The sequence below is a fragment of the Malaclemys terrapin genome, chromosome 8, assembly GCF_027887155.1.
Source record: "Malaclemys terrapin pileata isolate rMalTer1 chromosome 8, rMalTer1.hap1, whole genome shotgun sequence".
Lineage (NCBI taxonomy): Eukaryota > Metazoa > Chordata > Testudines > Emydidae > Malaclemys > Malaclemys terrapin.
Genome location: NC_071512.1, coordinates 80787602 through 80812099, shown reverse-complemented (window position 1 = coordinate 80812099; position 24498 = coordinate 80787602). Strand labels below are relative to the sequence as shown.

Genomic DNA, 24498 nt, shown 5'->3' with positions numbered 1-24498 from the left:
TCATTTATTTTCTTTGGCTCATTTTATCCATTTTGGTCACGCTGTAGTCTTAACACTTATGTACTGTATGCATCAACCCTATAATTTTATTAAGTAGCTATTTATATCTAGTGCAGTTATAAATATCTTGCTGCATTTCAAATAAAAAAGGCACTATATCTGGTTTGCTTATCATTTTACCACAACTGAGTGTCTTCGTACTCTGTCAGTGTACAAAAAAATACATTTATGCCAAAAGTACATTCTGGACAGCACATCTTACGGCAACCATACATTTATACAGTACATTAAGAAGTTTCTGTCTCAGTTTTGCCATACTTTTCAGAGCTTATTTCAGACCCTTCTGTTAAATGTGTGTTGCTATAGTATATTAATGTTTATAATAAAGACAACTTACTGGAGGTCCGGTTTCCCCTTTTGGCCCTCTTGTATTCTCCATTTCAAACATTTTGTTAAGATCTTCATAATCATAACTGTAACTTTCAACATCAAATTCATAACCGTTTTCTGCATCATAAGTCTCATCAGCATCAAATGCACCTTCCTCCCATGGATTGAGCTGATTATCCAAAGACAGGTCTACGGTAGCCCTGTATAGTGTGGTATTTAAGATTTGTTGCATTTCCAGGGGTTCATCTGAATGCTGCTTGGCCTTTACCTGTGTTTTCGCATCTTTGATCTTACTCTGTTTTACAGGAGAAATGAGGGGGGGCTCACTTTTTCCGCCTGCATCTTCTGTGGCATTATCTGAACTATTTTGAGGTGATCCCAGGGGTTTTTTGGTGCCATTCCTCTTTTTGATCAAGCCCTGTTGATGAATTGACAGACTGAAGTTTTCCTGGACACTTGCTTCAGGTCTAATTGTTGTGGACTGAGGTTCAGATTTTGCAAGCTCCGATGGAGTAACAGTTCTTAACGCTAAGGATTCAGGTAGGGAATGGACTGGTGCAGTGTTGTTAATAGGAAGGTTTAATGCTTCTTTCTGTGTGTAAAATGATTTATGTTCAGATTGGGTGTTGTCACCAAACTGTTTGCTTGGAAAGTTTACAGACACCCCAGCTGATGTGTCGGGAGGTGCTGGCAGAGATCGGTATGTTTCAGCTTGGCGACATTGCTGTTTTACATATTTACAATAGTTTGCAGAGGCTTGTGCAGAGGGGATAATATCCAGTTGACATATTACTCCTTCAAAGCTGACAGACTGAGAGTTCATCCGTCCTAAGGTAAACAAACCATCCAAATCAAATATCTGTACTTTAGAAAGTGATTCCCTGCTGTAATATTTCTTTCCACACTCAGCAAACATTGAAACTGTCTTGTCTCTAATGTCAATAGCAAATGAATGCCATTGTTCATCATGAATACTGTAATCAAAATATACAGACTGCTTCCCTCCAATATATACCACTACCTTCCTTGGTAGCAACTGTACACCAAATAGCAGTCTGTTTTTGTTTCTAATACTGAAAAGAAAAGCATTGTTTACTCTATAAGAGTGTAGCCCAATCAATAATGTGAATTGATTCCCTAGACTTGATGGTATGACTTGAGTGATAGGGGATTCAATGTGTGCATCTTTGGTTAAAACAACGCCTGATGCTGTTAAGTGAACCCCCTGAGGTAATGGAACAGATGACAAGGGCATTGTAGACACTGTTGATGGATGTTGTATGTCTTTCCCACCAAGGCCTAACTGGTGAAGAACATCTATGCCTGCAAAAGAAACAAAAAGAGGGGGGGATGTATTATTGTTTTGTTTCATGCATATGCCCATAAATTGATATATATTCATATATAGCATATAGACACACACACACACACACACCCCCTAATATCAATACCAGCATCTGAATAAAATTATATTTCACAGAATGTCACTAAATCCCAAAGTAAGATGCATCAGTCAGTGATTTAAACGGAGAGCAGAAACCTGACTAAAGTCAGCTAAACTGATGAACAAAACAATCCGCAACTTGCTTTTTAAAACCTAAGACCCCGCTTGTCTCCTCACTTGATTCACCCACAGGAGGTGCTATGAGGGGAGGAATCTGTGTGATGATTCCTCCATAGAGACACCCCCCCACACACCAGGCACATCATTATCCTATGGTGGAGGGGAGCTGCCCTCTCCGCAAAAGTCCCACTCCCAAATTTGACAGGAATTGAGGCAGAGAGTACCCATGCTTCCACTTTGGTTCTGGCCTCCTACGCTCCCCTGGCTTCGACAGAATGACCCCACTGCAGGCATGTTGCCAAGCCTCTCCCCAGCCATAACTCCGGCTGCTGTATAACATGGAGATTGAGAACTGTCCATGTACATTTATTCCCAGTACTACAATGGGATTACAACTTGGTGAGAACACTATCACAGCACTCTACACTCCAACAAGCTCCCAAAACTTAAAACATGGAGCAGCTAATTTACAAAATGGAATAGTTCCCAATTCCCGTCCTCTCTCTGTTTTCCAACAGACTGAAAGCAGAATCCCCACTTACTCTAAATTCACATCATCACTACGAATCTGCAACTTTCAAGCTGGCAAGAGGTCATGTATTACTTACATACCACCACAGTACCCACCTTTAAAATACTTATTTTAAGTTAGACAAAACATGCTGCCCTTTTTTCTGTTAACCACCCATGCTACAATGCTTTACCCTATGGCATAAATAGCATTATTGAAAACACAAGGTATAATTTTGTTTAAAGACGGATGACCAGCATATTAGCACAGCAACAGCTCACCAAGTACCATAAGGGAACCTCCGGTTAGGCAGAGAGGTAAGCCTGACAGCGGAGATATTGAGTGTATTGTGGATATGCTGCATTTGGTATGTGAGGAACAGAGCTGCTGCCATTCCATCAGGGTGCCCCACCCACCACGCAGTAATGAGGCTGGCTTTGAAGGAATGGGCTAGCCCTCAGTTGCAGATATCTGTGCCACGGGACAGTCAGAGGAAGAGGAAAATAAAGGTTTCCCCAGAGGGACAAAGGGTGATGGCTCAATGACAACGTTTGTATTCCTCTTCCTCTGCTGAGTTTACTTGTAAAGGGCATAGAGGAGGTAAGCCATGAAAAAACAGTCTGACCATGCAAAGGAGGAATAGGCCAGGTGAGGGAGGGGAATCAGCAGGACAAAAGTGCCAGTGCTCTCCAACGTTTGGCTCTTAGGCTAAAAAGTCCCCATCCTGCCCCCATCCTTTCTGTTAATCAAGAAGCTGCAGCTATACAGAAATGATTTAAACTAGGATTGCATTATAGCGGAAGAGAGAAAAATGTTGTAATCCATTAACATGTAGCACTCATGAGATTGCTGCTACAACTGTGTGGATCACTTCACTTCAGAAGGATCATTGCTGTACAAACTAGTTTTGGCCCTGAGTGGGGAATAAAAGCCTATTTCCTCCAAGAGGGTGAATATATTCTGATCAATTAATAGAGATGAGAGAGTTGGCCTCTGGTTGAATTTCTTTGGTATCCAACAGCGGGACCCAGCTATTACTCCTGACTGGGGAGAGATTAGCATTTTCCATCGTATTTTGGCAGAGGGTACCTTGTGCTATGTAATTTGTGTTTGCATTATGTAAATAAAGTTGAGGCTTTTTAACTATTAAATGGTTTAAATGAAATTGGGAGTGGCCAGTGGAGGCTAAGGATTTCTGCCAAGGTTAAGGGAATGGAGGCACAGCTACAAATAAAATGAAAAGACAGCAATTGAAACAAATGGATATTCACAATATTAGATTTCCTTTTCCAGCTCTCCCACTTTCTGTTTACTGAGCATATTAGTAGCAAATGTTAAGAATAGACACATCTTGGCTCAGTTTCTATAGAAAATACAAAAAAGCTGGAGATTTCCTTGGAAGTATTTTAAAAATTGGAACTAAAAGCATAAACCTGAGTGCACTGTACAGCTTGAAAATTAATTACACACCTTGCAGTGGTTCTAGTCATGTTAGAGAGTTTGCAGTAGTGCCAAGCTTGTACTGGCAGGTAGCCAACACAGACCGGGGCAACAGAAAGCATATCTTTGGAGAAAATCTTAGATACCTGACAATTTCTCAGGATGCCACAAAGTAATTACCGTATATACTCGTTCATAAGCCGAATATTTTTAGTAAAAAAGTGACCCCTCAAAGAGTGGGGGTCGGCTTATAAACAGGTCTACACCAAAATTTGATGATTTTAAACTCTATGGAATCATTGAATTGAATATCTAATACATTGTTATTTTGTTTACCTGGAGCGTCTGTAGGCATGGAGCCCCTCAGCTCCCTGTGGCTGTGGTTCGCCGTTCCCAGCCAATGGGAGCTGCGAGAAGTGGCGCCACTTCCCGCAGCTCCCATTGGCTGGGAATGGTGAACCACGGCCACTGGGAGCTGAGGCGCTCCGTGCCTGTGAACGCTCCAGGTAAACAAAATGTCCAGGCCCACTAGAGGCTTACCCTAACGGGCCAGGAGTCAAAGTTTGCCAACCCCTGAAATATAGGGTCGGCTTATGAAAGGGTCTTATAGTTTTTGCTATTTTTACCTATCCATCTTGGGGGGGTCAGCATATAAATGAATGGGCTAATGAATGAGTACACCTCTACCTCGATATAATGCTGTCTTCAAGAGCCAAAAAATCTTACCACGTTATAGTTGAAACCGCGTTATATCGAACTTGCTTTGATCCATCGGAGTGCGCAGCCCCGCCCCCTCAGAGCACTGCTTTACTGCGTTATATCCGAATTCGTGTTATATCGGGTCGCGTTATATTGAGGTAGATGTGTATATATGGTAATTTATCCAGGCTGTATTTTAATCCATCATAAACTAATAGCAAATACTTGGTTGCTATGCAACTGCCAAATTTAATGCATCTGGTAATGAAAAACCATGATTTGCCCTGGGCTAGATTCTGCTTATGACATGTGTGCACAGGGGAAAGAAGTACTTGAATTGCTCTTGCAAAGACCAGGTAAAATTATAGCTCCTATGCTCTGGGGAGTGCAGGTGCTCCCCTGAGGAAATCACACCCCGAAGGAGGCAGCAGCCATGGCCCTGAACCCTCTATGCACTGGCCAGCTGAGGTGGTTGGCTGCACAAGATGGAACAAATTGCAGCCTACAAAAGGTTTGGTGCTACCCCCAGGGGCAGTGTCCTCCTAATTCCAGGCTGTGCCTAAATGGCACATTTTAACTCTATAAACACCTTATGTTTGTGATGGATTGTGTTTGTGTTTGCAAAACGACACTCGTAAGTATGGACTTTGTCAGAAGGATCAGAGTTGAAGGATAAATCAGAGATGGCTCAAACAAACTGGGCTATTAAGTATTTTTTTTAATCATTGTACATTAAAAATACTGTACCTCCCTCTGAAGTAATAACAAAACTGCCCAAAGTCAGGCAGTTCAAATGTAAAGATGACGTGGATGGACTTAATACAATCCTATCGCCTTTAGAAATACAGTGCAGGAAGAAGGCCCTCAGTAACCTAGCTAAGAGCTTCCCTCTTAAAAATGCATCAGCACAGTATTGTCACAGAGCTTGATTGTGTCAGTTACACTTAGCCCAGAGAAAGGGGCAGCAGTGCTGTGAGGTGCCACACTACCCTAGGGAGATACTAGGAGGCATTGTGCTTCAAAGAGCCAGAATGTCTTCCAGAGCTTAGAGGCTACTTGTCTGCTGCTACACTCCTTAGCTGGGTGCAGTATACTCCCCCCAGTGCAGCCAGCCTGCTCCATTGGCCAGTGCATGTTGTGTTTGGCATGGGGAGGGAAAAATGAAGCTCTGGCCCTGGCTTCTTTAGGGTACTGTGCACCACCAAAGGAGTAGGTCCAGAGTGCAGGGATTATAATGCTATCTGGCCCTTGCATGGGCTGTGGAAGGGGGACCACAGCTCCTTATATGACCCAATCCCACTATTGTGCGCCCATTTAAGAACCAGGGAGAATCTGGCCCATAATGGCTGACTAGATAGCTCAGAGGATTTGTAATAGGATATAGACCCTTTCATCCCCAGATCAATGGTCAAAAGTTATTACACTGGCTATTCAGTGACCTGTGGGAATGAGTTTTGTGGTCTTAACAGTTCAGTACATGTGCCCAAATCACAAAAATCATCACTACAACTGGAACCTAACAGGTGAAGAACTGAAGGGCCATGGAATTTGAGCTGCACTCCCACCTCTAGAGTTTATCCTTCTAGCTGGTTGTTGTGATACATTGGGGGGAGGTAGTATGGGAAGACTATTTGGTGAATGAATCAAAGATTTCAGTTTACAGAGCTTTAAAAGAAATTATGAATAAATAAGTTAATGAGCAGCAGTCATTTTGCATATTAAATGGAGAAAGTTCTAAGATGGCAAGCTTCCTGTGACTGCAAAGCACCAAGTTACATATCCTTATCCATCAACATGAGAACTGTATCCTTGCAGTGTTTTTATCCTTATGATTTCTAAAATAAATAATATTCATTTTCATTTCATGGCATTTTTCTCAATAAACTGTATGGGTGGAAATGTCATTGGTGAATCTGGTTGTCATTTAAACAAGTGAGAAGAGTAAACATGGACATCACAGTAGAGGTGAGCTAAAAGGTGGACTGTTTGCTGAGACACTTGAAATCTGCAGCACACAAACTTTCTAAAGTCAGCATGAATGGGAGTGAAAATCGTGTTAGTATCTGTGCCGACAACTGTAGAGAAATTGTGCTCAATTCTTGGTTCCTCATTCTGTTTATTTTGAAAAGTACACGATGCCCCAAGAGTTTTTAGAAGCTATTATCTTAGTTTGCTGAGACACAAAAGCAGGATAAATTTAGTTTTTCTTGTTTCAAAGAATGTAAAAAAGAATCTCTCTAATTCCATCATGAAAGAATAATGGAAAAAAGAAAAGAACCAAAGATCCTCATGAAAAAGAAAGCATAAATGCTTTTTACACCCGCAATATACTAGTTTCCTCTGAACAAGTGACAGCTCAGGAGAGGGCTAAACACAAAGCAAGCGCAGAATGAAAAAAAATGACACAAAAGATTAAGTAGCAACAAATCACCCCAACTATACTGCCATACTTACACTGGCTATGTCCTAACATGCAGCTACAAACTGGGTATTTGATTTCTGGTCAGGTGTGTGGGTTTTTTGGTCGCTTTTGAATACATTAAGTTTGGTTTTAGCTTTCAAAATTCATCATGGGTTTTAGGAACATGTAATCCTCTGAACTCTTTCCCCATTATGAAAGCCATTATTTTTCTATACCCATTAAAGGTCAGTTGTTTTCCCTTATATATGTCTGCACATCATCTGTCTTCACTTACTCTTTTACCCGGTAAATAAGAGCATATTTGTCACAAATTGCTATGGCTTTTGCAGCCTGATGCTTTTCTCCTTCTTCCCTAATGCCCTGCAAAATTCATTAAGTTTTTCCGTCATTGGAGGCACGGGGATGGGGGGGGAGGGGGATGGGAGGGGGGAAGGTGGAATAAACTTTGGCTCTGTCTCTTCCCTATCCCTTTTTGGCACCATCCACCAAAGTAGTGAAGACCACTGAAAAACCAACCCCCCCCCCCCCAGTTTTTGGCCACTGAAAACTGCAAAATTTAAAGTTTTTTGTGTTTTTCATCTAAAACCTCAACAAATTGCCAGAAATGGATGTTAACATGTCAAAATGTAAACATCCACCAAAAAGCCATTTTCCATTGAAAAATATATTGCCAGAAAATTTTCAACCAGCTCTAGGCACCGCACTAGGAGTCAGGTGACCTGGATGCCCAGTTCACCAGCAGATATGTAATCATAACAGCCACAAATAATGACAGCATAAGAGACTGAAACTGTAGTGTTGTGTGGCAACAGTGACATATAAACTGCAGCAATCACTATGTAGCATTGTCAGGATACAGCACCCTGATTGTTTTATGGCTCTGCATTTCCATCCTGTCTTCAGGAGGGCTGGCACATTTTGTATAGTGGGGGTGCTGAGAGCCATTGAACCAAACTGTAAACCCTGGGTATGATGAAACCACTTTAAGCCAGGGGGTGTATCAGCACCCCCAGCACCCTTAGGTCAAAAACCTATGCCTAACTTATCTCTTTTTGCTATCCCTGCACACGTGACAGCTGTGAGGATGATAGGGTGACCAGATGTCCCAATTTTATAGAGACAGTCCCAATTTTGGGCTCCTATTACCCCCCACCCCTGTCCTGATTTTTCACATTTGCTGTCCGGTCACCCTAGAGGACAAGCTACTTGCGGTGTCCTCCCCACTTCAGTCCTCCTAGGATGCAGGAATATGCCCTTCTAGCTGTTTGGTCAACTCTGCAGAGGGTAAATGTGACTGGCCAGCTCAACATCACTGTGCAAGTCCAGTTGCTAAGCACTCCCTGTGCTGCGTCAGGTTTTAGTTAACAAGGGGAGCACTCCTCTGACTGATGCTTGAGACCCAGCGGAATAAGTAGAGTAGTGAGTACTAATTAGACCTGTGAGCTGTGCATGCAGAGTTCCCTAGACTGACTTGTGGTTTAGCCCCATACAGACAAGGACATTTACACAATGCATTGCTTCTCAAGCAATGTGTGCATAGGGGCTGCCTTGTAAGAACAAGAGAGGAGGCAATGCATATTAATTACTCCACCCAGCAACATGATGTTTGGCAGAATAACTACCAATATAACCTCTCCTTTCAACATATCAATCAGAAACCAAGTACCAAGATATTCTTAATGGGTGGCATTTAATCTTTGGCAAACTCCCTAGATAATTCTGTGAGCAGCTTAGTACTGTCTCTGGATCTGCTATGTAGTTCGACAGCGGTATAGGCTGCTTGAACTGTCTGACGTTTTGCTGATTCTTTCTTTGACTTTGTTTTGATTTTGAGAAATCTAAGCAATTTTCTCTTTCACAATACAGTTCCTGACAAATCATTCTGCAATCTACCATATATTTAAAGAGAGATTTTTAGGAACTGAAATTTTGCAGACATGGGTATCTCAATATGTCCTGATGCCTTTTCTTATTTAAAATAACCCACATATGTTTTAAAGCAGAAAACTTTTATAAATAAGTGACTTTGTATGCATAACTACTTTTTACAGCCTTTTCTATTACTATCTCCAAGAACCACATGCTAGGCGAAATTCATGCTGGTGCAGGTTGCCATCGCAAGGCCAAGTGTATTATTTTGGTCCCAACTAAGCCCTTAATATAGGACTTAAATAGAACTGAAGTGTTGCATAGGACATCTGCTTTAGGGGGAATTTTCATTTAAGGAGATTTCCCATTGAGTTACATAGACCGGGATATCAGCTACAAAGGGGGTAATGTCTACAAGAGTGTAATGATAGCTGTAGCAAGATTTCTTCATGAAACATGTTATAAAAGAAATTCAAATGTAAAAATGTTAAGTTTGTTACCTAAACCAAGAAAAAATATGGGCTTCAGAATTAAGGATCAGGCTCTGAATAAGTGGTCACAATAAGCTTCAGTAGAAGAACAATAATGTGTTCTCTTGTGCCTAAGTAATGATGTTATTCTGAAAACTTCCATACATTTGATGGGTTAAGTTACAACCTTCGCTATCTTTTAATGTAATTTTGGGGGTTCTTTTCACATTGTGGTATGCGCTTAACAATTAATTCTATTAGAATGGTGTCCCTAGCTCTTTGCCAGAAGCTGGAATGGGCAACAGGGGATGGATCACTTGATGATACCTGTTCTGTTCATTCCCTCTGGGGCACCAGAAGACAGGATACTGGGCTAGATGGACCTTTGGTCTGACCCAGTATGGCCATTCTTATGTTCATGTCCATAGAGGGGCAAACAAACACCTTTTGAAAGTTCATTTGCTTATGTGGATGTGAAATATATGGAACATTTTCTTCTTCATACATCAGAATGGCTCCGCTGATCTGCTTTTTCCTCTAACCTAGGAGCATGAGCCTGGGGTAGAAAAATCGCATGATTCCAAATCACTCTGCCACTGTATTTTATCTACATAGACTTCTAAGAACAGGAGTGTGTCCTAAGCTCTAGGCATCCTTGGCAATCATTTTAAACCCACCAATATAAACATAAAACCTGCAGCAACCTCCACTGTACACAGCAGTAATTAGATCAGGGGTTCTCAAACTGGGGGTCGGGACCCCTCAGGGGGTTGCGGAGTTATTACATGGGGGGGTCGTGAAATGTCAGCCTCCAGCCCAAACTCTGCTTCACCTCCAGCATTTATAATGGTGTTAAATATATAAAAATGGTTTTTTAATTTATAAGGGGGGTCACACTCAGAGGCTTGCTATGTGAAAGGGGTCACCAATACAAAAGTTTGAGAACCACTGAATTAGATAGTACTTACAGCAAAGTAAAGGTGTGAAAACTAACTAATGATAGCTCCTCAGCAAAATCCCCTTCCCCAAATCCCTTGTAAAAGGTAAGCTTTTCAATGTGCCCTAGGGATTAATAAATGTGGATGATTTCAGACCAAGTGGGAAGCAAGTTCCAAAGCCAAAAGGTTCTCAAATACTAGGCTGAGAGGGCTATACAAGTGGATATATGGCAAGATAAAATGCCCTACTAACAACTCCTTCCCTGAAGCTCAAAGAGTGTCAGCTTGAGTGCTTCCACAGATCTTAGCTGTGGCAGTGTGGCAGAGAGACAAGCAGGCTGGGAAGTATGCAGGTCCAAGGCCAGTTAGGGTTTTATAGGCAGATCACAAAGCAAGAGTGTAACATGCTCCTGCTGAGATACCTGCTCAGCATGAAGCACACTCTGTACCTGCCATCTTCAGTCCCTGTATGGATTTAAGACCCAGCCCAAAGGTTGAAAAGTCTGAAAATTAACAGTTAAGGGAACAAGACAATTCCCAACCACGAAATAATCTTTCCCAGGCAAAGCAGCCCTAAAACTGCTCAGGCAGCCAGTGCAGGATTTCCTCTTCATAGTGGCATTTCTGGGTAATGTAGAGCTGCAATAGTAACTTCTACACAAGTCCCCTCCTGTACAAGGAGCATAGACAGGGCATTCCTTCACCTAACAAGCCCCAGCTGATAGAGCAGCCCCTCAGGGTATCAGGCTGCTTACAAGCACAGCAGAGGGCACATTTGCACCTCCTAATGATAGGAGCACTGTTCTGCTATAGCTGAGGAGCTAGTCCGGTAACTTTAAAACTCCTTTTCTGATATTTTGCCAATCTTCCCAGAAAATTTCCTCCTGGGGATGATATGTGGCATGTGAAATTTTGGGGGAACTTGGTATCTTTTGGAGAAGTTTGGTTGAAAACTGGATATATAATGGGAAGCTAGCTTCATCCTTCACTGTTGCGCAGCTATCATCACTCCATAATGCCAAGCCCATCACTAGTATTTCTTACCACTTCTGCTGCTTCAGGAAAAGTGGAAGCTGACTCCTTAAATCCACCCACCTTCCCTCCCTGTTCCTGTGGTGGCCCCTAATGTAGCTGGCCATGGGAGCAGTCCATGTACATATATGGCTGTAGGCTCAGTCTGCAAGGCCAAACTTTCTTTCTCTTCCATTGCAGAACTTGGCTCAGTTGAGAGTGGCACTAGGAAATTAGCAACATCCCAGGCAGCATATCGCATGCTGCAGGGGAGAAATAAACAAGTAGTGGAGGAAAAAATTAAGAACAAGAAAGGAAAAGAAGAAACATACAGGAACAAAAAATGCAAGACAAAGAAGAAAATGAGAACAGAAAAATATTGCAACTGATAGGTAACAGTGCAAAGAAGTACATGGGGAGGAGGGTACTCAGCTGCTGATTCATCCCTACAGACTCCAGCACACTATAATCAGGAATCAGTCCTTTTCTTTAAAACGTATTCCAGTTGTTTGTTCTCTTTGTGGTGAGTCTAGTCACCAGCCAAGAGTGAACATTTATTTCAAAGGTAAAGTCATTTTGTGTGCCGCCTAGACAGTGAAGGGCAATTTACATGACAGGCACTCAGTGCTATCCATGACCTATTACTGGAAGCCAAAAATTACCATCCTGACACATTAACTTTCATCAATTTAGGATGCATGTTCCTCAGCTGTCTCTGATGTAACCCTTCACATCTGGCAGTCCCAGGACACCAAGCAGACCAAAACAAAACACCACCCTATTTCCTAACCAATATCTATTTGAATACAAAAATAAGCTAACATGCAAATTTCACTTTTCGCCTAATAATGCCCATCTAGACTAAGCACTTATTACAGACCCTTGTTTTCTTGCAAAGTCTTAAGAAGTGCAAAGGTAACTCAGCCCGAGTTCACCACCCCCAAGAACACCCACTTACAATGACGACACAATCAAAGCCTTTTCACTGTACAAGACTTCTCTTTTATAAAGACTTTGGTTAAATATGTAAGCAATTTCATAGACAGAAAATCTGAGTTATTTTCAAAAGGTCATCTTTTCCAAATGATTAATTTGAACTTATGATCTCATTGTACTCTATCTGACATTTGGATTAGTAACTTTTGAACAGCTGAATTTAAGGTCATTACTACCAGAAGCCATTTACTTTCCCCCCCCTCTAGTGGCAGATTATTCAAATACTCTGTTATAAGGAAGTCTTCTCACCTTGTGCTGGCATTTGTGCGGCACCCACAGCTATGCATATCGCAAGAAAAAGGAGGAGGGTTTTCCTAAAAGAAAAAAGAATTTTAAAATGTGAAAAAATTCTTAACCAATCAACAGTTTAAAACTCCCTGGGGTTTAGAAGACCTGAATCAAAGCCAGCTGAAGTCAACAAAAAGACTCCCATTGACTTCATTTAGTTATGGATCAGAGGCATAGTACTCTCAGATTGTAGAACTTTCCACTGATGCTAATAGGAAGTTTCACACAAGGGTCAAGGATAATATATGTCCTCGCCTTTCAACCAACACATACCCAGCAGATACAGTCTACATTGTCTTGTCAATAGGAGTCAATTATATTAATTTTGAAATTATGTTATTGTATCTGTTTCATATTTAGAGGCTATTATATATTAAACTACTTTCTAGAAAAATACTATTGTAATGAAAATATAAGACATGACAATTTGTTACACATGATGATCATTGGGCATTTTATCACATATTCTATCAGTTTATCCAGAAATGAAAATGGTGTGCAGTAACTAATAATTTTGTAGGTCTTGTACTTCCTTCTTTTCTACTTACATGACCAAGATCCCAGTTACACTGCCTCCTAGGAAACACTAGCAATTATATCATGCTCTCCTGGAGGTATAAAAATCACAGAACACCTTAGGAATAAAACTCCATTCTCAGAGGGGCACTCCTGTATTCTCAGGTGACCCACGAGCATAGATAGCAACAAAAATAGATCAAGTAAGATCCAGTTAGATGGGATGTTTTTCTAAAAAACATACGCCAGGAATTATTTTGGGGAAGTTCTATGGTTTGTAAAAAGAAGAACAGGAGTACTTGTGGCACCTTAGAGACTAACAAATTTATTAGAGCATTAATAAATTTGTTAGTCTCTAAGGTGCCACAAGTACTCCTGTTCTTCTTTTTGCGGATACAGACTAACACGGCTGTTACTCTGAAACTTGTCTATGGTTTGTGTTACACAGGAAGCCAGACTAGATGATCATGGTGATCCCTTCTGGCCTTGGAACCTACGATTCTATGAATCAAAGAACCCAGAGAGCACACATGCTCATGTTTTGAACATTTGCACAATCTACTGTGAGCAGCTTCTGATTTTGGTGATTCACATGCGTGGCGCTTATTTTGTGAGCAGATCTTGTACTACCACCATTTCCCCCGATTGCACCCCTGGTGACATGTGAATTGGTTGGTGTTTTTAGTCCTGTTCCTAGTTTTCCCACATTAAAATTGGAACTAATGAGCCCCCTTATTGGCAGTGATATTAGAGAGATTAAGATAGAGCTAGCACAGAGGTAGCTAGCCTCACTCTCCTACAGATGCGTTCTCCGCAACAGAGATGAAGCACATTGGATAAGCCAGTTTGGAGAAAAACTTCCAATGAAGCTGCCTTTGCAGAGGGCTTCAGCATCATTTCAAAAGCAAATGTTGACAGATGCCTATTAGCCTATATACAGAAATCTATTTTACACACCTAAGAATTAGGCCTATCACTGAGTTTTGTATTACTCATTCTAAACATATCTTAAACTTCATTTAGTTCCACAATCATCTATCTTTGTGCATAACAGAGATGGATTGCTGCATAGTTTTCTAGAGCTTTCCCTTGATGAGCAATTAACCTGAACATCATCCTGTAAAATGTACGTGTGGAAACCACGTTCAAATATAACCACATGTCCACCTCACTCATTGGACTTCCACTACATTGCTGTCCTATAAGCTAAAAATAAAGACTGATGAATACTTCATGCAAGTAAGTTCATTAAGTGCTCTCATAAATAACATCAAAATCCTGTAAAGAACTGAAAGTATTTTTGAAAGCCTGAATAAAATACAGATGTTGAAAGTAGGATGGAAAATATTTGTTACTGCTAAATACAGGACACTTTCAGCAGCTGTCACTTTTGAGTCTCATTTCATTAATGCAGACCATAATGAAAGTTAATAGAAATGTTTGCTAGCGGAACAACAGGTTCTTGTCACCAGAAACCCATGAAAATTAATCTAGAAGAATTCCTGTTAATGTATATATAGTCAGTGATTCTTCAGGGCTCAATCCTGAGGTCTTGAAGGGGCATCCATAAATTATGTAACACATCTTTCAGTGATTTTCAAGACCCATCCACCCCTTGTAACACTGAAACCAACATGCAAAATTAAGGACTCACTCATCCCCTAATTCCTTACATAATTTAAGGACAGCTCCTTGCACACTGCTTGAGTGATGCTCAGTGCTCTGAATGATCAATGACTTCATTCAGAGTTAAGAAACACTCTCAACTCTCAGGAGCTGCCTAGCACATGAGCAGATTAAACCCTTGAATGGCTATTTAATATTTTCTAATTCTACACTAGAAGTCACCAGCAAACAAGGACCAAATCCTGAAAGATGTTTGCATGCATGGTTCCCTTTGACTTCAGTGAAAATTCTGCATGAGACGAGGGGCTTAATGACTCAGACCACAAAGCCTGTTGATGATCGATGGATTCTCAAACTTGTCCCGAGAATGTTCATCGGTTCTTAACTACTGCAGCTATACATTATCACGTCTCTTCTTTCTTGCTACTTCCCTATTCTGGGTCAGCAACTTTTATAGCCTTCTTTCAAAACTCATAATCATATACCAAGCTCTCGTGTAGATTGATCTCTCTGAAGTCCACTGATATCTGATCCATGTACCAAGTCTTTGGTCTTTCCCTCTGTCATCTTCTGTCCACAATCATTGTGAGAGCTTTCCTATTGATATCGCTTGTGGGGAATGCCCCAGCCCTCTGGGGTACATTTCACATGGACATCTGTTCACATGAGCCTGGACGAGCTTTACAGATCAGCTGTCCAAGCCTGACACATTTGGTTTGAAATCAGAGTTTTCCTTCTAGATGAGCTGCTCGCCAAAGCTGACGAGCCCCACTTGCCCTGGCAAGATTTGTTTTATGGTGGTTTTTATTCTCCTTGACATCCTCGGGTCTAAGTGGCATTTTATAGAGACAACACACCACTAACTATCCCACCACATCCTGCTAGGAAATGTCACCAGTTGGTTCATGACTACTTATTGAATATTCATAACATACCTGCAGGATGTTCCCCTGTCTGCCACCTGGGGACATGCCTGATGGGAGTGGGTCACACATACATATTATATTTACATTATTTTTTTAAAAAAATCCAGTCATTTTAAAGCATCTGTTGTGAGATTTCAGCTTCAGACCTACAAAACAGGGCAATTTGTTTTTGTAGGAGAGAGCATTTTCTGTTTTAATTTATCAGTATCCTTACCTCCCTTATAACATATTAAAATATTATTAAAATTCATTCATTACAGACTTCAATTTATCTTTTTGCTCCTACTTTAAGCTCTCATCACATTACATACATTATGAACACAAATCTTACCATAATACTAAATCTTAACAGACTTCCCATACATCCTTTCCAACCATCAGCATGGCTTCCATCTTAACTTCCTTCTTCAACTCCAGCTCAGTCCTCTGAGAGAATAGGGGAGTGTTTCAGGTCACCAAATTCAGGCTTGGATCAACCAAGCAGAGAGTGCATTAGTGAGCCACAGACCTTTCACATTCACCTCCTGGCTGTTATACCCAATTCAACCAGGGGGCTATTAGCTTGAGTGCCTGGAACAATAGCTGTAATATGGGGAAAGAGTCAGTCGTACAAGGTGATGGGACCCAAACCATTTGGGGCTTTATAGGTTGACATCAACACCTTAGACTTCACCTAGAAATAATTTCTTAGCCAGTGCAGATCATGGATCACAGAAGTAATGTGAAACAGGGTGAAACGCTGCTTGCTTAACAAGCAAATCTGCATGTTCTGCACTATCATAATGCAATCATGAGATGACAAAAGCATGGATCCCACAGTGATGTCCACACTTGAGAGAAAAGGACACAACAACATTCTTGCCAAGCACAGAGGAGAAAAAAAGCATTTTTGGAAACTGCTGTTATTTGAGTATCCAGGAGCAGTTAGGGATCCAGCAAGATCCTTGTGTTGTGAACCTTAAACAAGCTGCAGACACACCTCACTGACTAAGAGGTGCTGATATATTTTCCTCCGTTTTGTTTCTGTTGTTTTTCCCAGCCTACAAGCATTATCTCAATGTTATCATGATTGGTCTCTCAGTCAGCTAGCCCTGGTCTATTTCCCAATGTTCATTAGACACTTGGTAAGTCATACCATCACATCAGACTGGTCCAATGAAATGAAGATTGACAGTTGGGTATCTTCAGCGTACTGAACATATCGCAACCCAAACATCCTCAGTAACTGCCCCTGTGGACCAATCTCCATGTTAAACAAGAGGGGCAACAGAATGTGAGACCTGGACATCTGCCCACTACCGCCTCTGAGATCTCTCCAAGTGCAACCTCATTGTGTTCTTCTAGGTTCTTCAGGCAACTCTATGGCACCTTGCAGTCAGTGATGTTGAGGGCATCTTGTAGATCGAAAAGAACCAGCAAGGGCACCTGATCTTCATTCATTGCTATGTGATCAATTATCATGACTTCTGCAGCTTCCATATTATAAGAAGCCTAGAATCAATTGACGGGGGCTAAACATACACCCAACGCGGATGGAGTGGTCCAAATCTCCACAATCTCTTTCCACCTCAGACTGCTATATCCCCAGTTCATAGTAGTATGGCCTCCCAGAGTCCAATGGAATTGGTGTGGTTCCATTGCACACTAAAGAATAGGGGGCAGCATGACTGGAACTTTTGCAGGAGGTCCACACTTCTGCGTGCTGCAGAGAATAGCTCCATATAGACTGATTGCACTGCAAGTACAGAGAGAGAATGGGCAGCAGGCCAGGGATGAGATGGGGCCAGTGTACCATTCCTCTCCGCTCCTCTCTGAAGAAGAGTGCTGCAACAGAACAGCCACAAGGACTACTACAGTAGTGGCCTGAGAGAAGTTCTGCTACTCCACCATGGATTTGGAGGAAGGATGCCTCCCTCCCCGGTGCTTGCACAACTCCCCTGTGAACACCCAAGTTACTCAGGCTGTGCACTGTGAATAGGATTTGGTATAAGGTAACACATGTAATATGTACCTAGAAGAACTTTTTTTTTTTTGAATGTTGACAAAATTTGGAATAAAACAACTGAGAAAAATAAAAGAAAATAAGTTACTACAAATGTTTTGTGAATTTTTTACCTGATTCTTTTTTATTTTAACCAGTTCTGCTATCCACAGTATCTTAAATGCTTCCATTTGGACTACCCAAGGAAAGCCTTTCATTAAAGTATTCCTCTATATCCTCCTCTTCACTAATAAATTTAGGGTTTTTTTCATTTTATAGACAGTGATACCAATATAAGATATAAATAAAACAACAATTCAGGACTTGCAGCTAATCAAATGCAAAAAGTCAGTAAATAAAAGTATCATAGAGTTATATGGTTCACATTTAAGAATTAAAGGTTTTGTCAATTGAACTCAAACGGAGCCTGGAAGTGCAAGAAATGCACGATCAGGTACATTACTGCATACCCTGCACAGGGAACACTGGAACCACATTTGACCTAACAGCATCCCCTCAAAAAGGTGCTTTCTAGATGACAAAAAATTGTGTACTTTCCATGAGGCCTTTATTTGCTTAACACAAACACTTCCTTATCCCAGAATGGCCAAACCAGACAGTCTCTACGCAAAAGAATAAGTGGACACAAATCTGACATTAGGAATCATAACATTCAAAAACCAGTAGGAGAACACTTTAACCTATCTGGTCACTCAATAACAGACCTGAGGGTGGTAATTTTGCCACAGAAAAGTTTCAAAACCAGACTCCAACGAGAAACTGCTGAACTCGAATTGATATGCAAACTAGATACAATCAACTTAGGCTTGAATAGAGACTGTGAATGGCTGAGTCATTACAAACATTGAATCTATCTCCCTATGTAAGTATTCTCACACTTCTTATCAAACTGTCTGTACTGGGCTATCTTCATTATCACTTTTTCTGTTGCTTAATTGGCCTCTCAGAGTTGGTAAGACAACTCTCACCTTTTCATGCTCTCTGTATATGTATATACGTCTCCTCAATATATGTTCCATTCTATGCATCTGAAGAAGTGGGCTGTAGCCCACGAAAGCTTATGCTTAAATAAACGTGTTAGTCTCTAAGATGCCACAAGTACTCCTGTTCATTATCCCAGAAGGTGCTTATTCTCTCTACTTGCTCAGCTAACCTGGGGACAAAATACCCTTAACTGTACTCATGCAAGTAAACTCACTGGAGTCAATGGGACTATTTCTGAGAGTAAGCAAGACTCGTCCCAAAATTATTTCTGTGTGTAAGGCAAGCAGGATCTGGCTCTTGAATTACACTTAGTTCTCTCAAACATTAGAGGGTACTCATCTGCCCGTTGTTTCTAATTGAGATAAAACCCCCTCAACACACACATTCTCTCTCTCTCATTGCCCTTTAAGAAAACACAACTATCTTGGATAAATATGTCATGTTGTTTAAACCCTGCCAGACGGAGCTTCCTATAATACTTTTCTCCCTGGCTGGCGACATACATGAAGTTTATTAATGGATGGATTGCTACTGATTCTGACACAAGGCTATTGGGCAGGGAAAGACAGCTCCCCTGCCAGGAATGTGCAAACCAACCCCAGTGTCCCAGAAGCAGCAGCAGTCTCCCAAGAAGCCAAACTCCTTCCCCGCTGCTACTTTCATGTTGCTGTGTTACACAAATGTATGAGATTTTTCAAACTCTTCCATCCCATTTCAAATAGTTCAGATTTTTCCCCATCTGGACGCAATTTGCAAAGCCCTGAATTACCCATGAATCCATCTGAGGGCCTAATTCAGAGAATGCAGGGCTTGGGAAGGGGAGCTGGAGGAGCAATTTGGTCAGATAGTAAGAAATAGTGGGCAGCAGTTCTAGGCCAGTGCCTGGGACACAGGCACCCCTCATGCTTAAACAGCTGTCAGGGGTAGAATTTAAAATGACAGAATACAGAGCAGGATCTTTACTTCAGCTTAAACCCAGAGACAATCCTGTAGCACACAGTGTGTCTGGACTTTTAAAAAACAAAAGTAATTTAAACCAAATGATGACGATGATTATTTTATTATTTGCATTAGTGTAGCGCTCAAACTAGCTGAACACCACAAGTTTTGGACACAATTAGGTAAACTTCAGTTTGTGCTGTTGTACTACTTTAACAAATGTATTTGAATTTATCTAGCATTAAGATCCCTCTACAATTTTGTTTAATCCCACATTAAAAAACCTGTTACCTTAGATTTAAGGTTGCTCAAGGGGAAATCTGACCAACACAATCACTGAAGATCAAGAAGATCCTGAATTAAGGCAACCTACATTCATATGTCTTAATAGCTAAACATCATGCAAAGATCCCTCACCTCCACAACAAACTCCCTTGCACTTGCACTATATAACTAGTCACAATGTACAAACCAAATGCCTCTGCTGCCCACTCAGACTTACAGGCAACTTTAATTCTGACCACAGCTAGGTTAACATATAAACTTGACAGATGATGTGCACTGATAAAGTCTATAATGTTATTTTTACATGAAAAAAGTATGAAATCATAAAGTTGTATGTTTTAGTGCTACATAGAGGAATTTGGTGTGTGCACAGTGGTAGTTATATGTTGCAAATGCAAGAGAAGTTGTGGAAGTAAGGAGGCATTTGAATATAGATTGCCTGACCTCATGAGCTCCTTGATTTTCAGTAATTCAGCAACCTAAGCTGTTAACAAAGGTTTTGGTTTGTTAGTGAGAATTTCCCAGGTTTTTAATAAATAGTGTATATGTCAACTCTGATAGTTATTCACACGACTAGTTGTCATCATTGACAGGCAGCAACCCCCACAGAGCCACAATCCACGCACACCCTCTTAGACCCTTGCATACAGCCCGGATTGCCCCCAGGTTCCCCACCCCACACAACTTTGCTGTCCCCCATAGGCCCCAGCCTTTCAGTCCTGATAATATATAACCCCTTCCAGGCTGGGCTTCCCATTGAAAAGCAGAATGTGGTAGGGTATTAGGAAGGCATAGGGAGGGGCAGGTAGTGGGGATGGATTGTGCATGGAATGGAAAAGGGTATGAGGCTGGGGGGGTATAGGTGCTGGCGGGGACAGATGGACAAGGGAGGATGTAGAGAAGCTACAGGAAAGCAGGTATGGACAGGGGCATAGGGATAATCTGTTGGGGGTTATGAATCTGTAGGGGATATGGGAGTGGCTGCTGGGAAGGGGATGAGGGGACAACAGAGGTGGGGGGATTTGGGCGGTGCACGTGGAGAAGCGGGCTTGAGATGAGGAGCTGGGGAGCAGAGTTTAGAGGAACTCTGCAATGACAAACCACGGGGGGGGGGGGGGAAGGGGGACTCATCAAAGACCTCAGCGCTAGGGAACCACTGAGTTCTCCGCTTCCCCCACCACGCTCCCCACAGCGCCCTGCTCCCCCTCGGTGCTGCTCACCCCGCGCTGGGGTCCACCTGATGCTGTCGCACGATGCAGGGCGAAGGGGAGCAGGGCTGTGGGGGGCCTGAGCCAGAGGGGCAGGGTCTGTGCGGGGGGAGCCCCACTCCACTGAGCCATCAGCGCTGCCCGGGAGGGCTCGGCGGTGCTCCAAGGCAGCGGAGCTGAACGGGGGTCTGCACCGGGCCACCAGCAAAGCAAGGACTCCACACACACTGCCCTGGGGAGCCCTGCGCGCCCCTACTCAGCCCGCTTCCCCCATCAATTCCCGCTGCGCCTTCCCAACCCCCCCATACCTCTCCCCAGCCCCGCTATGCCCCCCCCCCCTGCAGGTGTGACAGGGAGCAGCAGTACCGAGCTCCGCCGCGCACTCCTCCCTCAGCGTCCCCTAGTTCCCCGCCATGCCTGCTGCCCAGCCCCTCTGCTCCCCCGGGGGCAGCCCCAGCGAACGCATCAGCGTTGCCCGGCAGCACAGAGGGCTCCTAGCGGACACGGGGGGTGTAGCCTCGCACGCACAATGTGAACAGCACCCGGTGTGCGCCGGATCTGGAGCTGGGGGTGCGGAAGTAATTTCCATCGGCAGCACCCCACTATCAAACCCGTCCCAGCCCCCTGCCTGTCTAGCTCGCCGGTCCGGGAATGTGAGAGGGAGCCTGGACCCCTTGGTGACAGGGTCTCCGGGGAGTGGGGCATTTCCAGGCAGGGCTCACCGATGTTGCGTCTGCCCCAGTCGGTGCACACTTGAGCTACACGTACCTAAGCAAAGCGAACTGGCTCCTCGAGAGTGAGCGTGTCAAACACGGAGCCTACGTTCCATCGCCGGGCTGTGAAACGGGGGTTTCGGGCTTTTTAAAGTGCAAATCTCAACACCCCCCTCACACACACACGCATTGCAGTGCCCGTGCGGCTCACCGAGCCAGAGACCACCAGGCAAGCCGGAGTGTTTGTTTATAGAAACGAGACCAACAGACGTTTCTATACGAAATGAACGCGCGGGAGGCTCGCTGGGACGCGGATCCGTTGCGAAGGAGAAACGGAGCGAAGTCAAACTGCGCCCGGACGGAGTGATCAGATCGGATTCATTGCCTTGATCTCAACCCCTCCTTACGTGTTTAAACAACTCACAGGTGTGTTTATAACGCACACTTCCCAGCCAGGCATCTGCCCCCCAAAACCTCCGCCCCCAACGCCTAACCCCCTCTCGCCCCGTCTCCTCCTGCCCTTTCTTCGGAGAGACTGTCACGAAGAAAGTACTTGTACCTATTTTTTGCCACCTGGGTCTCTGGCATAATTTGCACGTAAAGATGGGGGGGCGCCTCTTATTTGGGCTGCCCTCCCTCCCCGCACATACAAGTCCATAAAAATATTCGAGGGCGTCTTTGCAATTCCCCTCTCGCGGCGGCGAACTGCTGATCTGGGAACTTTCCGCCCCCCGGCTCTTCGCTAGGAGGCTGCAGACTTCACAATCGCTATTACGAAATGATTCATTTCTGCAGACTCTTTAAATAGCCACTAGCCCGAGTAATCAATCTTCGGCTGAACAGGCGAGGGGGGCTGCAGCTAAGGACTAGCAGCTCCCCCTACAAGTGCGTAGAAAAAAAGCCACTTGAGCATATCCTCGATTCTAAAAATAACGCCAGGGTCTGCCCTAGCCGGGAGGAAGTCGAAATACCACTTCCCCTTAGTTTCCTCACATTATTGCCCTCTCTCCATCAGCAGCAGTTCCCCAGTGACAACACAATCAGCCAGAGCGGTCTCCCCCGGCCCCAGAGCCAAAGCCTGTCAGCCCCTGCCGGGCTCACAGCAGGGAGGTTTAGCCCAGCAGCAGCTCCTGTACTATTGTTGTGTCCTCAGAAAGCTGCGGACAAACACACACACTCAGTCATCTCTTTATCGACCCCTTGCCCCAACCCCCTCGATTCATAACTCGGGAAACTCCATCAACTGCTACCCTCGATTTAAAGGTGCTCTCATTACTAGGCTAAACAGAGACACGCTAGCACCGTTCATCAGTCTCCCACCCGGGAGAACGCCTGGAGCGCAGAATTCCCCCCCGTCCAGGGGAGAACTCACAAGCCCATGAGTTGGCAGTTCGGGGTTTGTTTTTTGTTGGTTTTTGAAGATAAGTGAATCCCGTAACTCATTTCGGAAGCGGGAGACCTGGAAGTCGCTAAATCCGCGAAGCCTGTTTTAGCCGGCAGTGGGAAACTTGCCAATAAACTTTTCTTTCTGCGCGGTTTGATTGCTTTAACATAAACCGTCTGTAGACCCGCTGGCAGAAGGCCTTTTAAACAGGGCATTTTACAAATTGCAAAGACAAGGGGAACGCGTAGCTCCAAAATAAACTGCCTGCAATGCTCACAGACACTGACAAGACGAGCGCTGTGTATGCAGCGAACTGCAATCCTCACTCCCACCCCCACAACACACACATACCCTTGACTGCTGGGCTCTTACTTACGTTTTTGCTGTGGGAGAGATGCTTCCAGTCCTTGTCCTTTTTGCTCCTAAATGCATTTGTCTGCATTTGTCCGAGCAGCGAAGATCTAACCGAAAACAGAAGCCAGCTCCAAACCGCTCAAGGTTCAGGTACTGTCCATGAAATCAACCCCAGAGCAGAGGTCCCTTCCGAGCTCTTAGCAAGCCCTAGTGCGTCCCCCGCATGGTGAAGGGGCGTGACTTGGGGGTCTCACTCTCGGAGGAGTTAGGGAGAGGCTGGCATCAGTATAAACAAGAGCGGAGCGCTCGGCTTCACACGTGATTCACAGACAGGAGCCTTTGCAAGTACCGCGGAGCCCTGCATTGGACTCGGCGATCCGCGGCGGGGATGGGGCGGGCCAGGAGGGGACGTGCAGGAGAAATCCTTGGCTGGGGTGAAGAAACGGTGCCCAGGTTACCAGAGCCTTTGCAAAGCACTTGGCCGAGGTGTCTAGTGGCGATGCACAGGCGTGCAGCGTTGAGCGCAGCCTGCCTCTGGCTGGGGAGCACAGCCGCCAGCCGACCCAAGGCAAACCCTCCCCGCCCGCGCTCGGTGTTAAATTTCACCGCTCCCTGATTTGCGATTACATCATCAAACCCGCCTCGGCCGAGCCGCGCAGAGCCCCGCAGAGCGCGCGCCTGACCCGAGGCGGGGCGCACGCGGTCTCGGGGCTCCTGTCTGGGGAGGGAGCTGCCGCCGTCTCCTCTCTCGGCCGCAGCACTGTCTGCAACTTCTAGCAGCCGCCTGCTGCATCGGCTCTCCTGGGAGCCCTGCGCCTCTTGAAGGGCCAGGAGAGTCGCGCAGCCTTTGTGATCCTTTCCCGAACGCATCTGTCCAGAGGTGGCCTCTTAAAGCATCTTCTCTGTCCCTGCTCCCGCCTTCCTTCTTGCTGATCTGCTTTTTCTCCCCCAGACACTTCCTTT

The 24498-nt window shown here is 43.9% G+C and overlaps 1 protein-coding gene across 3 annotated transcripts in view; it reads right to left on the bottom strand.

Annotated features, from left to right (window-relative positions):
- The window catches only part of COL24A1 (collagen type XXIV alpha 1 chain), a 234046-nt gene extending 209990 nt beyond the window's left edge, over nucleotides 1-24056 (bottom strand). For all 3 annotated transcript variants that reach the window (XM_054036762.1, XM_054036763.1, XM_054036765.1), the window contains exons 1-3: nucleotides 23558-24056; nucleotides 12560-12624; nucleotides 398-1713 (exon numbers count right to left, since the gene is read on the bottom strand). In XM_054036762.1, the coding sequence (XP_053892737.1) occupies nucleotides 398-1713; nucleotides 12560-12624; nucleotides 23558-23613 (1437 nt within the window). In that variant the 5' untranslated portion in view covers nucleotides 23614-24056. The remainder of the gene's footprint in view (nucleotides 1-397; nucleotides 1714-12559; nucleotides 12625-23557) is intronic.
- Nucleotides 24057-24498: the final 442 nt, after the last annotated feature.